Source organism: Choloepus didactylus, chromosome 17, assembly GCF_015220235.1.
Source record: "Choloepus didactylus isolate mChoDid1 chromosome 17, mChoDid1.pri, whole genome shotgun sequence".
NCBI classification, from domain to species: Eukaryota; Metazoa; Chordata; class Mammalia; order Pilosa; family Megalonychidae; genus Choloepus; species Choloepus didactylus.
The window spans coordinates 73,440,820-73,458,151 of record NC_051323.1 but is presented as its reverse complement, the minus strand read 5'-3'; the positions used below and the strand labels follow the sequence as shown (position 1 = coordinate 73,458,151).

The window sequence follows — 17,332 nt, the reverse complement described above, 5'->3', positions numbered from 1 at the left end:
AAGATTTTATAGAAATGAGCCTAACTGTTCTCACAGAGCTAAAGGTAAAAAGGGAAAATAATTAAAGGAAATCAGGAAAACAATAGATGAACACAAACAGGACATCAACAGAGAGATGGAAACTAGAAAAGGAACCAAACAGAGCTGAAGACCACAGTAACATTAACTAAAAATTCCCAAGCACACTGGAGCTGGCAGAAGAATCAGTGAACTTGATAAGACAATTGAAATCATTCAGTCAGAGGAGCAGAAAGAATGAGGAAAAGTGAACAGAGCCTGGAGGTTCCTGTGGGACACCATCAAGCAAATCAATACACGCACTGAGGAAGTCCCTGAAGGAGAAGAGAGAAAAGGGCAGAAAGAGTATTCAAAGAAATGATGGCTGAAAACTTCCTAAATTTAACAAAAGCCATGAATACACACATTCAGGATGCTCGACAAACTCTAAACAGGGTAAACCCAAATAGACCCAACCACAGCATATTCTAATGAAACTGTAGAATGCCAAAGATAAAAAGAAAATTATGAAAGCCATGCGAGAAGCAATATGTTACATAAAAAGGAGCCTAAATAAGATTAAGTGCCAATTTCTCATCAGAAACCATGGAGGCAAGAAGGGAGAGCGATGACATTACTTGTGCTGAAAGCAAAAAACTACCAACCAAGAATTCTGTATCCAACAAAAGTTATCTTTCAAAAATGAGGATAAGATTAAGACACTCCCAGATAAACAAAAGCTGAGGGAGTCTGTTACTTCTAGACCAGCCCTACGAGAGATGCTGTAGAGTTCTGCAGTTTGAAAGGAAAGGACAACACAATAGATTGAAGCCACATGAAAAAATAAAGATCTCCAGAGAGGTTACGATATAGGTAAATATAAATACCAGTCCTACTATATTTTAACTTGTAGCTCTACTTTTTACTTCCCACAGGATCTAAAAGACAAATGCATAAAATGTAAATGATATGTCAGTGGTTTGGGACTCATAATGCATAAACATGTAATTTGTGACAAGAACTACATAAAAGTTGGGGGGGTGAAGAAGGGTATAGAAACATAGTTTGTGTATACTATTGAAGTTGGTATCAAAGCAAATGAGATTGTTATAGGCTTAGGATGTTAAATTTAAGCCCCATAGTTAACTACAAAGAAACTACTAGAGAACATGCAAGCTCACAGGGACAGAAGTTAAGAGTACAGGTTGCCCAAGGGTGGGGGGCAGAGAGAATGGGGAGTTAATGCATAGTGGGTGTTGGACTTGTCTGGGAAAATGTGAAAGCTTTAGTAATAGAAAGGAGTGAGGATACAGCAAAATTGTGGATGTGATTAATCCCATTGAACTGTATGCTTGCAGTGATTAAGATGGGAAAGTTTATGCTGTATAAATATTCCCACAATTTAAAAAAAAAAGAGAGCAACTAAAGAATCAATGACAATTAAATGCAACACATGCTCCTGGATGGGATCTATCAAGAGAGGAGAAAAGGCTCAAAGAGGCATTATTAGGGCATACAAAAAAATAAATATAGACTTTTATATCCAAAGTTAAATCTCAAACTTGATACTGTACTTAGGGTTGTTACATAAGTAAAAATCCTAGTTTTTAGGAAATATACATGGCAGTGTTAAGTGTTCAAGGAGCATGATATTTACAACCTACACTTGTGTTCAGAAAATGGATTGATAAACAGAAAGTCACTAGATAGATGGATAGAATGATATGGCAAACGAGGCAAAATGTTAAAATTCACGGATCCTGGGTATTAGGGGAGGGGTGTAGGAGTATGTTGGAGTTCTCTGCATAGAGTTTGCATTATTTTTTAACTGTCCAGAGTTCGAAACTATTTGAAAATAGTTTTTTAAAAAAGGGAAAACTATAAATGCACCTGTTATTTTGTTTGTTTTTTATTACAACTGGCCAGAATTAAAGCAGAATCTCCTAGTCTCTTCTTCTCTCGACCCTGTCCCATACTTGTCAGGAATTCAAATATGAATGCAAATTCACGGATGTGTTTGAAGTCACTACCATGACCTTACGGTGCCTGGTCATTGTGAGATTATTTTTTAAATGCCATTTGAGATCCAAACCCTAATGACCTATCTAACCTAATTTCCCATCATCACCAATATATATCTAAGCTATAACAATGTCACTGAACTCATTTCTAAACCTATTTAAGGTTTTTAGAAATATTATACACTGTATGTCACAAAATTCTCTCTATGAGGATCCTCAGGAACTATGCTCAGGTCTCAATTTCAAGAGAAAAAAATGTGCCTCTTTTAGATACCTAGTTTGTTCTTACTCTGTGAAGCATGGATTCTTTAAATGGTTATTTCCTTTTTGCCTTTGCCTCTCTAGCAACTTGTACAGAAATTGTATGGAATGACTTATTTATACTTGTTATTCTCATCTTAGAATTTTATGAAATTTCCTTATTTTCCCCTACCCTTATTATCTAAGCTAATTCCATTCACAGTAGTTTTACAAACTACCAGATGTGGGGTAAATGGATAAGCTTCAATTTATCTAGGTATCTGTCTGCCTTGGTTCATGGCCTCTACTGTATGAGATTATCCCATCCCAAAGAAAAACAATGTTTGCTAACCTTCCAATACACCAGGAAAGAGTAAATGCTTCTCCTCTGTGCTCCCTCCCATAAAGCCTCTTATACACTTTTATCTTAGCATTTCATCAGACATATTGTCATCATTTGTTTATTTGAGTCTGTCCCTTTCACTAAATTCTAAGCAACTTAAGGAAAGGGATTATATCTCTTTTCTAGGTCAACATAGCTTTCATTTCTATATCATTTATGTACCTAGCACACAATGCTCAAATTACTGTTAAATGAAAAAATATAAGAAGTTATAAGTAAATAAATGAACAATCCCCTCATCTCTGACATCAAAGCCTACTTTTACTCAACTTCAAGATACAAGTACTTCAGAAGAGGCAGGATGGAGTAGTGAAGGGGTGTGGGCTTTGGATTTAGGCAGACTTAGGTTTAAATCCTCTCAGTATCCAGTTACGAACCTTGGGCAATTTACCGTATTTTCTTGATCCTAAGAGATGCATTTGACTTCAGTTGGAAAAAAAAATGTGAGCTTCTTGAGTTTCATCTGTTAAATGTTCAGAATATGTACATTTGTAGGGTTATAGTTAGAGAGATTATATAAAGCTAAAGTAAAATTCCTGGCAGAAAAGTACTCAAAAAGTAGCTTTATTTTATTTTAAACTCTTTATTTTTGAAATAATTAATGACTCACAAGAAGTTGCAAACACAGTACAGAGAGGTACCCTTTACCCACTTTCCCCAAGGTTGCATAATAAATAATTACAGTAAAATATCAAACCCAGTATAAGAATTGGTACAAAGTGTGTGTATAGTTCTATAACATTTATCACAGGTGTCAATTCCTGTGACCACCACTACAATCAAGATACAGAACTATTCCGTCACACAAAGATTGCCCTCCTGCTGATACTTTTTATTCACACCCTCGCCTTCTCCAACCCAATTAGAAACTACTAATCGGTTTTCCATCTCTATCATTCTGTCATTTCAGTAATCTTACATAAATAAAATTATTCACTCTGCACAATGTCCTTGCGATCCATCCAAGTTGTTGCATTTATTAAGAGTTCATTCCTTTTTACTGCTGAGTAGTGTTCCATGGTATGGATATACCTCAATTTGTTTAACCATTCACCTACTGAGGGACATTTTCATTGTTCCCAGTTTCAGGCTATTACAAATAAAGCTGCTTTTGAACAACTATGTACAGGTTTTTGTTTTGTTTTGTTTTTTGTGAATGTTCTAGTTCTTTGATTTTTATTGATTTCTAGTTACATTCCATTATGGTCAGAGAATATGCTTTGAATAATTTCAAATCATTTACATTTATTGACTTGTTTTGTGCCCCAGCATATGATCTATCCAGGAGAACATTCCATAAGCGCTAGGGAAGAATGTATATCCTGGTAATTGGGATGTAACACTCTATTTGTGTATTAAGTCTAATTCATTTATTACATTGTTCAGGTTCTCAATTTCCTTATTGGTCCTCGTGCTGGTTGCACTATCTATAGAAGAGACTGGTGTATTGAAGTCACTCACTATATTTTGTAGAAACGTCTATTGCTCCCTTCAGTTTAGCCAATGTTTGTCTCATTTACGTTGGAGCACCCTGATTGGGTGTGTAAACATTTATGATTGTTATTTCTTCTTCATGAATTGTCCCTTTAATTAATATAGTGTCCTTCTTTGTCTCTTATGGCACCTTTGTGTTTAAAGGCTATTTTTTCTTTTATTAGTATTGCCACCCTGGTTTCCTCTGGCTGCAGCTTAAATATATTTTTTCTATTCCTTTCACTGTCAAGCACTTTGTGTCACTGGGTCTAAGTTGAGTCTTTTATAACTATGTACAGGTTTTTGGGCAGACTTAAGTTTTAATTTATCCAGGCTAAAAATGCCCAGGAATATAACTGCTGTGTTATATGGTAAATACTTAGTTTTAAAAGAAACTGTCAAACTGTTTTTGAGAGTGGTAATTGCCATTTTACATCACCGCCAGCATTGAGAGTTCCAGTTTCTCCAAATCCTCAGGAGCATTTGGCATTGCCACCATTTTTTATTTTAACTATTCTAATAGGTGTGAAGTGAAAATCTCATCCTGGTCTTAATTTGCATTTCTGATATCTAGAGAAGCTGAACATTTTTTTCATGTGCTTATTTTTTATTCCTATACCTTCTTCAGTCTCTTCATGTCTTTTGCCCATTTTCTAACTGGTCAGAAATGTGGTTTGGAAATGTTACTTTCCAGTTTGTAGCCTGCAAATTCATTCTCTTAACAGGGTCTTTTGCTGAGCCAAAGTTTTAAATTTAAAGAAGTCCCATTTATGCTGAGAATTCTTCATCCTTCACCAAGACTGAGGTCCCAAAGATTTCCTCCTGTTACCTTCTCAAAGTTTTAGTTGTACATTTTACATTTATATCTATGACACATTTTGAGTTATTTTTTTGTATAAGGTATGAAATCCAAGTTGAGGCTTATGTTCTTGCCTAAGGATATCTAGTTGCTCTAGCACCATTTGTTGAAAAGACTATCTTACATCTACTGAATTGATTTTAAACCTCTGTTAAAAATCATTTGGCTGTACTTATGTGGGGCTATTTCTTGGTTCTCTATTCTGTACCATGATCTGTGTCTATCCCTCCACTAGTACCACCGTCCTGATTACTACAGCTATAGAGCAAGTCTTACCTTGTTCTTTTTCAAAACTTTTTAGCTGTACTAGTTCCTTTGCCTTTCTCTATAACTTCTACAAAAATCTTGTCAATACCTACAAAAAGATTGCTGGGATTTTGATAGGAATTGCGTTAAACCTATGTATAAACTTGGGAAGAATTGACACCTTTACTATGTTGAGTCTTCGATCTATAAATATAGTATGTCTCTCCATTTATGTAGATCTTCTTTGATAATCATTTTTGAGTTTTCAGTATAAAAGTCCTGTATATCTTTTGTTAGATTTAGTTTTCAGTATAAAAGTCCTGTATATCTTTTGTTTCATTTTCTAGTTGAATGGCTGTAAATGGTATTGTATTTTAAACTTCTGTTTCCACGTTTATTGCTGATACAAAAAAATACAATAAAATACAATAAATTTTTCCATGTTTGTCTTGTATCCTGCAACCTTGCTGAACTCACGTATACACAGCATAGCATGTCATCTGCAAATAGAGGCAAACATACTTCTTTCTTCCTGATCTGTATGCCTTTGATTTCTTTTACTTAAACTCATTACCTGACTAGAACTTTCAGTACTATATTGAAGTGGTAAGAGCAGACATCCTTGCCTTGTTACCAATCTGGGAGGGAAAGCATTTAGTCTTTTCACCACTAAGTATGAGATTAGTTGAAGATTTCCTTATCAAGTTGAGGAAGTTCCCTTCTTATTCCTAGTTTGCTAGAAGTTATTATCATAAGTGGGTACTGAATTTCACCAAAGTTTCTCTGTGAGTGATAACGATTACATGATTTTTATCCTTTAGCCTATTAATTTCATGGATTTCATTTGCGTTTTTAAATATTAAATCAGCCTTGCATCCCTGGAATTAATCCAATCTGATCATGATGCATATTTCTTTTTATATACTGGTGAATTCTATTTGCTAATATTCTGCTAATAATTTTTGTACCTATATTCAAGAGAAATGTCAATATGTAGCCTTCTTTCTGCACTGACTTTGTTTTGGTATCAGGATAATAATGACCTCATAAAACAAACTGGAAAATGTTCTCTCCTCTTTTATATTCTGAAAGTGTTTGTGAAGAATTGGTGTTAATTCTCCTTTAAACAACTGGTAGAATTCTCCATTAAACCAGCAGAGCCTGGAGATTTCTTTTGGGGGAGGTTTTTAATTATGAATTTAACTTCCTTAACAGTTGTAGGGCTATTGAAATTACCTATTTCATATTGGGTAAATTGTAGTAGTTTGTGTTTTTTCAAGGAAATGGTCCATTTTATCAAGTGACAAATTAATGTGCATAGAGTATTCTTTCTATACTTTTGATGTTTGTAGGGACTGTAGTGATATCCTCTGGTTCCTTCCTGGCATTGGCAATTCTGTCTTCTTTCTTCTTCATCAGTCTTACTAGAAGTTTATCAATTTATTTATCTTTTCAAAGGAAAGATCAGCTTTTTGTTTCACAGATTTCCTTACTGCTTTTCTGTTTTCAATTTCATTGGTTTCTACCTTTATCTTTATTACTTCCTTCTGCTTTTCTGCTTGCTATGAGTTTATTTTACTCTTCTTTTTCAGGTTTAAGGTGGGAGCATAGATAGATAACTTATACTTCTCCCTTTTTCTAATACATGCATTTGGTGCTATAAATTTCCTTCTCAACAATGCTTTAGCTGCATCCCACAAGTTGTGATATCTTGTTTTCTCATTTATATTCAGTCCAATGTATTTTTAAAATTTCCCTTGACCCATGGATTATTTTACTTCTTTGACCCAAGGATTACTTAGACGTATGTTTAGTTTCCAAGTATTTGGATATTTTCCTGTTACCTTTTTGCTAGTGATTCTAGTTTGATTCCGTTGTGGTCAGAAAACACACCCTGAATGATATCAATTCTTTTAAATTTGTTGAGGCTTATTTTATGACTGATAACATGGTCTATTTGGGTTTATGTTCCATGAGCACTTTGTAAGAAAGCATATTTTGCTGTTGGTGGATAGTGTTCTACAAATATCAATGCAATTCTATTGGTTAATGGTATGGTTGAGTTCTATAACCTTAATAATTTTCTGTCTCATTGTTTTATCACTGAGAGAGAAATGTTGACGTACCCAACCACAGCTGGGGATTTGTCTAGTTCTCTTTTTACTTCTACCAGTTTTTGCTTCACTTATTTTGCAACTCTATCTTTTGGTACATACACATTTAAGGTTCCTCTGTCTTGGTAGATTAAACCTTTTATCATTATATAATGTCCCTTTCTGTCTCCGGTAACTTTCTTTGCTCTGAAGTCTACTTTATCTCATATTCATGTTGCTACTCCTGTTTGTATGGCATAACTTTATCCATCCTTTTTCTTTAAACCCAGCTATAACATTGTATTTGAAATGAGTTTCATGTAGCTGGGTCATACTGTTTTTAGATAATTTACATGTAATATAGTTATTCATATGTTAGAGCTTAAATCTGACATTTTACCATTTGCTTTCTCTTTATTCTGTTTCTCCTTTCTATTTTGTTTTTCCTGCCTTTCTAAGGGTTACCTAAAAAATTTTGAGAATCCCATTTTGATTTATTTATACTTTTCTTTGAATGTATCTTTATATAGTTCTTTTAGTGGTTGCTGTACATATTACATATATATATAATACACATACATACAAATAACTATCCATCTAATGGTGTCAACATTTCAGCAACTCAAGTGAAGTATAGAAACCCTACCTCCCTTTACATCCCTCTCCCCATGCCCCCTATTTATAAAATAACTGTCTTAAGTATTCCCTCTCCATACTCTGAGAACATTTGACAGCGAAACAAAATTTAGAAAACTCAAAACTCATTCACCCATATTTTTGTTCTATCCATCACTCTTTCTTCATTCCTGTTGTTCCAAGATTCCTTCCTTTATCCTTTCTTTTCCAGTTAGAGAAACTCCTTTAGCTATTCTTTTAGAGTAGATCTGCTGGTGACAAATTCTTAGTTTTCCTTCATCTGAGAATACCTTGATTTCCCCTTTATTCCTGAAGACATTTTTGCTGTATAGAGAATAATGGATTGACAGTACTTTTTTAGAGCCCTTGAAAAAGGCTGTGCCATTTGCTCATGGCCTCCATGCTTTCATATGAGAAACTGCCTTTCATTTGAATTAGTGTTTCCTTATAACTAATGCTTCATTTCTCTCTGGTTGCTTCCAGGAATTTCCTGTGTTTAGTTTTCAAAATTTTGACTATGAAGTATCTTGGCATGGATTTCTTTCCATTTATCTTATTAGGTGTGTAACCAACTTTTATGTTTTATGTATTTTACCAAATTTGGGAAATTTTCAGTCATTATGTCTTCAAATAGTTTTTCATCCCGACCATTTTTTTCCTCTCCTTCTGGGACTCTGATGACCCGAATGTTAGACTTTTTGTTGTAATCCCACAAGTCCATAGGGCTCTGTACTTTTTTTTTTTTAGCTCCAGCCTATTTTCTCTGTTTTCGTATTATGTAGTTTCTATCGTTCTATTCATAGGTTTACTGATTCAGTCTTCTCTCTTCTTCATTCTGCTATAGCCTATACATTGAGTTTATTTCAGTTACTGTATTTTTTAGATCTAAAATTTCCATTTCTTTCTTCTTTTATCTTTTATTTCTTTGCTGTAAGTTTCTATTTTTTTTCATTTGTTTCAAGCATTCTTGTTATTGCTTGTTGAAGTATCTATTTGATAGTTGCTTTAAAATCTTTCTCAGATAATTCTAGCACCTGTTTCATCTCAGTGTTGGCATCTGTTGATTATTTTTCCTCATTCAGGTTGAGAGCTTCCTAGTTTTTAGGATGGCAAATGATTTTGATGGAGACTTGGTATTATAAGTCTGTGGATCTAACTGAAATCTTTGTGTTTTGGCAGGCTTTAGGGGGTGTCACCTCATTCCTGCCAGCTGAGGGTGACATCCAGGTGCTTCACTTGGTCTCCATTAACCCCTGGAGATGGAGGGATTCCTTCTGACTGCTAGGCAGATGCAGAGTTTGGGCTTCCCACTTAGGCCTCTGCTGATACCACCCCAGCTAGAAAGAAAAGAGGCACATTGTTACTGCTTCCATGTGTCCTCTACTGATACCATGTGGGTGGCTTTGTGATGACTGAGAGGTGTTCACCACCCCGGCCTTTTCCCAGTGAGGAGGGAAAGGGTCATCTCATTACCACTGGGTGGGGGTGGATAGCTAGGGTCCCCGAGTGTCCTCCACCAACACCACAGAACTAGAAGCCTCCTTTCCCCTGGTGAGGATGAAAGTCCTAGTTCCCACTCAGCTTTTTCTGATACCACCCTGGCATGGGGGTGGGGGGGTAGGGTGATGGCAGCTGGGGTGCCTTGTTAAGAGCCTGGCAAGGATGAAAATCTAAGCTCTTTACTCAGACTTTGACAAAGTACGGCGGTTATTTTCTAAAAGTTGTCTCCCTTTCTAGGCTACCCCTTTCCTGGTACTCTGGTTAGAGAGGGCAAGGTTTTCTAGGGCCTTTTCCTGCCTGCACCTGTTGGTGTTTCTAGGTTGCCAGCTTCTCCAGCACCCTATCTGGCACATATGAAGCAAAAAGAAATTCCTAGGACTCACCAATGCAAGATTCCTCTTGCCTTTAAGTCCCTAACCAGTCTTTCTTCTTCTCTCCACCTTTCAAGGTCTTCTGTTTACTTATATAAAATGTTCAAGGTTTTTAGCTGTACTTAGCAGAAAGAACAGGGAAAAGCATGTCTACTCCATCTTCCTGGAAAACGAAGCCTCTTCTAATAGCCTTTCTTAATAGCTATACCATATGTCAAGCACTAGGAAAACAGAATTCTGAACTTGGAGTTCCAAGAACTGGGTTCAAATCCTAGCTCTGTCACTCATTAGTCAAATATCACAATTATTTACCTCTTGGAACTTCAGCTTCCATATCTATTTAATGGGGTAACATCACTATTTCATAAGGTTGGGGAATGATTAAGTAAGATTATGTACATGAAAGCATCTGATTCAAAACCTGGCACACATTTGCACTGATAGACTCTAAATCTATGCATATCAAAATGGTTAAAAATGGGATGATTTTGGATAAGATTTAAATGAGTGCTGAATTAGTGATTAGTTATTCTCCAACTTCCTGTTCTCAAATAGCTCACCCACCCCAAATTAATTGAGGGAAATATGTATATAAACTAAATATTACCTGTAATTTCAATGTATCGATGAATCTATCTTGGTTTCTCACTTCTTGTTCTAGTTGGAGATTATTCTGGTATTTTTCAGCTTCAGAAACTGGAGCCCCTAAACCAAAATCATGTTCTTTGGTGGTACCCTAGGAGAAGGGAAAACAATTCACAGGATTTCAGTTTAAAACAGTTCTGTGATTTCAAGCAACGATCAATACATTTTGAAGAGTAACCATATTCTTAGATAAGTTATTCAACTGTTTTTAACCTTGTCCCACCAGCGAAGAGGATTTCATCAATATTTAATTTCTTAAAACTTCATATTAAAAAACTTTTAGTGCTTTCCAAATATAAAACTTTAATATTGAATCTGTTTTCTCCAACAAGACACACTCAGTTCTGCTCCCTTGCTAATCATTGTAAGGTCAGCAGCAAATTAGGTAGTCTACCTTTAGACCGGCGCTATTTAATGCAGTAGCCACTAGCCACATGTTGGCTGCTTCCTTTGTACATTAACAAAAAGATTTGCTACCCATTACATAAGGAGCTAATTTCCCTAATATATAAAAATTCCTATAAAAAATACTCTAATAGAAAAATGGGCACAGAATATGGGCATTTCACTAAAACAGCTGTTAAATATATTTAGAGATGTTCACTCTCACTCTTTAGAGAAACAGAAATTAAAACTACACTGAGACACCAATTTTTTAACCATCAGATTGGCAAGGATAAAAAAAAGTTGGATTTATAATTAAGCATTCTTATTCATGGTTGGTGGATGTATAAATTGATACAATTTTTATACTTTGGATGCAATATATGGTATATGAATGTATCCCAAATCTGCAGATTACAAAAAATTGATACAATTTTTATAGAGAATAATTTCATAAAATCTATCAATGTTAAAAATGAATACAACTCTGTCCAAATAATTCCATTACTACAAATTTATACCAGAGATATATGTGCAAAATAACAAATATTAAAGATTTTTTACTTTAGCATACTACACATCCTATTCTGCATTACGCTTTCGTTTACTTGGCAATGTATCTTAGAAATTGTGCCCCGCCAAAAATGTTTTTCTTTCCCTGAGTCAAGTTTGCCATTATATTAAGGAAGGGAGGATTTCCTACAAGCAACCCAGACCTTTCCTTGAAGTACAGCTTCTGTTCTTCAAAATCTAGTGCTCGGGGAATTACAGGACAAAGATCTTCCCAGTCACTGACCTTGTTCTATAACCTGTGCAATCCAGCATTTAACCTGGCAGTATTATTTCCCTTTAATCCCTTTCCAAAACAGACACAAATCTGCTTTACAGTTCTTAATCCCACCAGTTTCTGCCCCATCTGGCCCTCAACATTGGATCTCACAGACTATTGTAAATCAAGAATTATTTAGGCCTTTATGGACTAGATCAAAATCCTAACTACCGTCTCCTACATTGTGTTAAGAAATGTGTTCCCAGTTTATAAACATCTGACTTCGGAGAGCAAAATCAAATGACTCCTCACTATAATGGTGCTTTTCAAATTTTAGTGAACATTCTAATCATTTGGGAATCTTATTAAAATGTAGATTCTTATTCACAGTAGTTCTGAGCATCTGCATTTCTAAAAAGCTGCTGGTGATGCCTATGTGGCTAGACCAAGGACCATGCTTTGAATAGCAAGGATCTAGTCAACAAAGTCTAAACTTGCCTAGCATTCAGAGTTCTTTATAGCTTGGTCCCTACCCACTTCTCCAAATTTATCTCCTACTTGACACCTCCTAGAACATCTCTATTAAAACTAAACTATTCTACTCATTGTTTACACAAACACTCAGAAACATTTTATCTTCTGCTCATGACCTTTGCTCTCACCCTTTTCTCTTTCTAAAAGTACACTTTTAAAACCCATATGAAGGAATTCCATATCCTTCAGGAACTTTTGTCTTCTCCATCCTTATGATCAATTCCCTCACCAGGACTTCTATACATATATATATTGGTTGCAGAATAATTACTGTAGCTATTTGTTTTTCCTGGACACATCTTTCCAGTTATCAGACTCTTAGGAACAAGCAGTGTCCTACAGCTCTTCCTAGCAAGCTGCACAGAGTTCTTCATATAATAGGAAGATGTCAATAAAGATTTGTTGAAGTTGATAATGAAGCAGTCTGCTAAAGCAGACTAAACTAAACTTTCCTTCCTCTCTTTGGTAAACTGAAGTAATCAAATGGGGACTTTGTAAAATTATCCCTCAAGTAAGTCTATGAATTAAAAGTGGGAAGAGGCCAAGAGTCTACCCGACAACATGAACAGTCATACCAGAGCTGCTCCCTTCTCTCCGCTCCTTGGAGGAAACATCACTGGAGGAGAGAGAGCAGTCTAATCTCTGGCCTACCAGGTTCCCATCTTCAGACCACGTGGATATATTCTCTGTGATCTCTAAAGTCACATCCATTAGAATGGAACTTGTATTCGTGTACAGAACTTAAAAAAAGCACGTGAAAGTACTCTGTAAGCAGCAAACTGTTACCACAAACATCTAAGCTAGAATAAGAATTATTCTCAACTGGTTAAGAGCATGTACTTTGGAGGCAGACTGCCTATATACATAAGCCTAGATCTACCACTGGTCAGCTGCATGACCGTGGGCAAGTTACTTTTCTGCCCATGGTTTTCCCATCTATAAAATAGGGACAGATGATAATAGCACTTGCGCACAGAGTTGTTGTGAAGATTAGAGTTAATATATTATGACTACTCTATACGTAATTACTATTACTACTAATTCTTCTCACCTATTCATCTTATCTAAATGGCCATCAAGTCCTACTGATCCTGTCACTAAAATCTCTCCCAACCCCATTATCACTGCTTAGTTCATGCTATCAGATTGTAAGAGTCATATTTATCCCTTTATTATGCAAATTTATAAGAACAAGAATGAACCAACAAAATTAGATGCTGGGCACAAAAAAAAAGGAAAACAAATAAAAACCTACAATTCAACCTCATTAAGATTAGGGAATTCTGATACAAATAAACATAAAATTACAATACAGCATGATTAGTGCCACATCAGAGGAATGCGTATATACACTAAGGGAACACAGAGAAAAGGGCTAGGAAAAGTATTTCTCACCTCTATTTCCCTAAACCGACTTAGGATATACTCTCCATATTTCCAAAGAGCCATGAACATACTCCTACTGGAATTAAATCACATTATTTTGTGTTTATTGGATGTCCATAGTCATCTCAACTTTAACGTATCTAAAGCAGATCATAATCTGTCAACTTTTTCAGGTAATAAACAAAGGAGTCATCTTTGATTTTTCTCCTTCCCTGAACCCCATCTAATCCATCAGCAAGCCCTGTTGGTTCCACCTCCAAATTGTATAAATCCATCCACTTTCGTATATTTTTATTACCACCTTCCTAGTCCATGTCACCATCATCTCCAACCTGGATTACTGCAATTGTTTCCTAACTGGTCTTTCTGCTTCTACTGTTGCTACACGCAAGCTATTCTCCACACCGAAAACCAAACAATCACTTTAAAATAATGAGAGCCTGCTCAAAACACTCCAATAGCTTCCCACTGCAATTAGAACAAAATTCAAACTTTTTACTGTGGCCTATAAGGCTCTACATGATTTGGTCCCTGACTTCACTTCTCTAAGTAGACGTAGTACTCTCTTCTTTGTTCCCCCTTTCTGTTCCTCATTACATTTCAAGGCCTCTGCACTTGCTTTCTCTCTGCCCAGCCCTTTGTATGGCTGGCTCCTTCTTGTCCTCAGCTCTTTGGCTCAACTATGAGGGTATTCTCTGACTTCTTACCGAAAGCAACCTCTTTTCCAGTCATTCTCGCATAAGGCTATGTGCACTTATCACTATTTGAGATTATATCATTCATTTGTCCATCTGCTTAGTCTGTCTCCCCCTACTAGGATATAAAAAGGTCCAAGAGAACTAAGCTATTGTTTAGTCACTGTTATATCCCTAATGTCTATAGTGCCCAGCACACTTGGTACTCAACAAAACATTTTCAAAATAATGAATTTTGGGATATAAATAGAGGGTTCAAGAACTCCCTAAAACCTTTGGACTCCAGGTTCAGAAGCCCTACAGTACAGAAGTAATGAACATTTCTAAGACACAGGTTAATTTTAATTGATAGAAAAAGGCCTCTAAGATAATAAGAGGAAATCCAGGTAAAGAGTATGCACTGTCCTCTAAGACAAGTAGAAATTTGAGGGCATTCCTGCCTGGAAGAATCTTAATTTTTCAGTGAAATAGGAGGTAAGATCATAAGATAAAAAGTATCAATGTTGAGCAAACTATTAGGCATATAATATGTGCTCAACAAAGGTCTATTAAATACTTTGATAGAATAATGGAAAATCCTGGTGGACTTCATAAGGGATGCTGAAATATGGTATCAAAAAAAGGGAACTAGGACTGAGATTTGGGTGTTTTGTTTTGTTTTTTGTCTCCAAAATTTTAAGACTGATACACTCTGAAGTAGGAAGGAAAAGTCTCACTAACAGAAGGATATAGAAAAATCATTCAAAATTTTATGAATAATTTATAATGAAATATGTGAAAAAATGTTTTGGGAATTCATTTCAAACAAAATAGTGAAGCCACATTGTTTAAACCGATCTTAAGAAAGAAAAAAGAACCATTTTAGTCCTTCCACCAATCCCAAGTGCCTCTCTTTCCTGCAACCCAGACTATACTGTAAAGAAACACCTAGTCTCTTCAAAACAGCATAGAACAGCCTTAAGAAAGGCTGGGTTTATCAAGACCTCCTGGAAACAAAAGAAAGGCTTAAGTAGCTGTTTTCAAGAGGCTTTTTCTGGACTAAAAGAATCCAATACTATAATAGACGGAGGTAAAGGAATAACTATGAAAAAAAGGGAGTAACTTCCAACTAGCTCACTTAAAAAGATTATCCTGGGATACACGTATAAGAATATTCATAGCAGTGTTGCAAATCATTGTCTCAAACCGTAAAAACCTCAGTACCCACCAACAGAAGAGTAGATAAATTTATGGTATATTCTTAAAATGGAACACTAATCAACAAACCACACTACAAGCAACAAGGATAACGTTTAAAAACATAAGGTTGAGTACAGGGAGATGTAAAAGAACACTTAGTAAAACTCCATTTAAATAAAGTTCAAAAACAAGCCAGTGGAGGCAGGGCAAGATGGCAGACTGGTGAGCTGTATGTTTTAGTTACTCCTCCAGGAAAGTAGGTAGAAAGCCAGGAACTGCGTGGACTGGACACCACAGAGCAATCTGACTTTGGGCATACTTCATACAACACTCATGAAAACGTGGAACTGCTGAGATCAGCGAAATCTGTAAGTTTTTGCGGCCAGGGGACCCGCACCCCTCCCTGCCAGGCTCAGTCCCGTGGGAGGAGGGGCTGTCAGCTCCAGGAAGGATAAGGGAGAACTGCAGGGGCAGCCCTTATCGGAAACTCATTCTGCTGATCCAAACTCCAACCATAGATAGACGGAGACCAGACACCAGAGAATCTGAGAGCAGCCAGCCCAGCAGAGAGGAGACAGGCATAGAAAAAAAACAACATGAAAAACTCCAAAATAAAAGCGGAGGATTTTTGGAGTTCTGGTGAACATAGAAAGGGGAAGGGCTGAGCTCAGGCCTGAGCTCAGGCCCTGAGGCGCATATGCAAATCCCGAAGAAAAGCTGATCTCTCTGCCCTGTGGACCTTTCCTTAATGGCCCTGGTTGCTTTGTCTCTTAGCATTTCAATAACCCATTAGATCTCTGAGGTGGGCCCTTTTTTTTTTTTTTTTTTTCTTAATCCTTTTTTCTTTTTCTAAAACAATTACTCTAAGAAGCCCAATACAGAAAGCTTCAAAGACCTGCAATTTGGGCAGGTCAAGTCAAGAGCAGAACTAGGAGAGCTCTGAGACAAAACGCAATAATCCAGTGGCTGAGAAAATTCACTAAACACCACAACTTCCCAAGAAAAGGGGGGTGTCCGCTCACAGCCATCATCCTGGTGGATAGGAAACACTCCTGCCCATCGCCAGCCCCATAGCCCAGAACTGCCCCAGACAACCCAGTGTGACGGAAGTGCTTCAAATAACAGGCACACACCACAAAACTGGGCGTGGACATTAGCCTTCCCTGCAACCTCAGCTGATTGTCCCAGAGTTGGGAAGGTAGAGCAGTGTGAATTAACAAAGCCCCATTCAGCCATCATTTCAGCAGACTGGGAGCCTCCCTACACAGCCCAGCAGCCCAGAACTGCCCTGGGGGGACGGCACTCACCTGTGACATAGCACAGTCATCCCTCACCAGAGGACCAGGGGGTGCACAGCCTGGAAGAGGGGCCCACTTGCAAGTCTCAGGAGCCATACGCCAATACCAAGCACTTGTGGGTCAGTGGCAGAGACAAACTGTGGCAGGACTGAACTGAAGGATTAGACTATTGCAGCAGCCTTAAAACTCTAGGATCACCAGGGAGATTTGATTGTTAGAGCCACCCCCCCTCCCTGACTGCCCAGAAACACGCCCCATATACAGGGCAGGCAACACCAACTACACACGCAAGCTTGGTACACCAGTTGGACCCCACAAGACTCACTCCCCCACTCACCAAAAAGGCTAAGCAGGGGAGAACTGGCTTGTGGAGAACAGGTGGCTCGTGGACGACACCTGCTGGTTAGTTAGAGAAAGTGTACTCCACGAAGCTGTAGATCTGATAAATTAGAGATAAGGACTTCAATTGGTCTACAAATCCTAAAAGAACCCTATCAAGTTCAGCAAATGCCACGAGGCCAAAAACAACAGAAAATTATAAAGCATATGAAAAAATCAGACGATATGGATAACCCAAGCCCAAGCACCCAAATCAAAAGACCA

At 37.0% G+C, this 17,332-nt stretch overlaps 1 protein-coding gene across 3 annotated transcripts in view; it reads right to left on the bottom strand.

The window, feature by feature from the left end:
* The window catches only part of TSGA10 (testis specific 10), a 125,291-nt gene that overhangs the window by 100,069 nt on the left and 7,890 nt on the right, over positions 1 to 17,332 (bottom strand). For all 3 annotated transcript variants that reach the window (XM_037806572.1, XM_037806570.1, XM_037806571.1), the window contains exon 2: positions 10,447 to 10,575. Coding sequence is in view for 2 of the 3 variants with exons in the window: in XM_037806570.1 (XP_037662498.1) it covers positions 10,447 to 10,575 (129 nt within the window). In the remaining variant the exon portion in view is untranslated. The remainder of the gene's footprint in view (positions 1 to 10,446; positions 10,576 to 17,332) is intronic.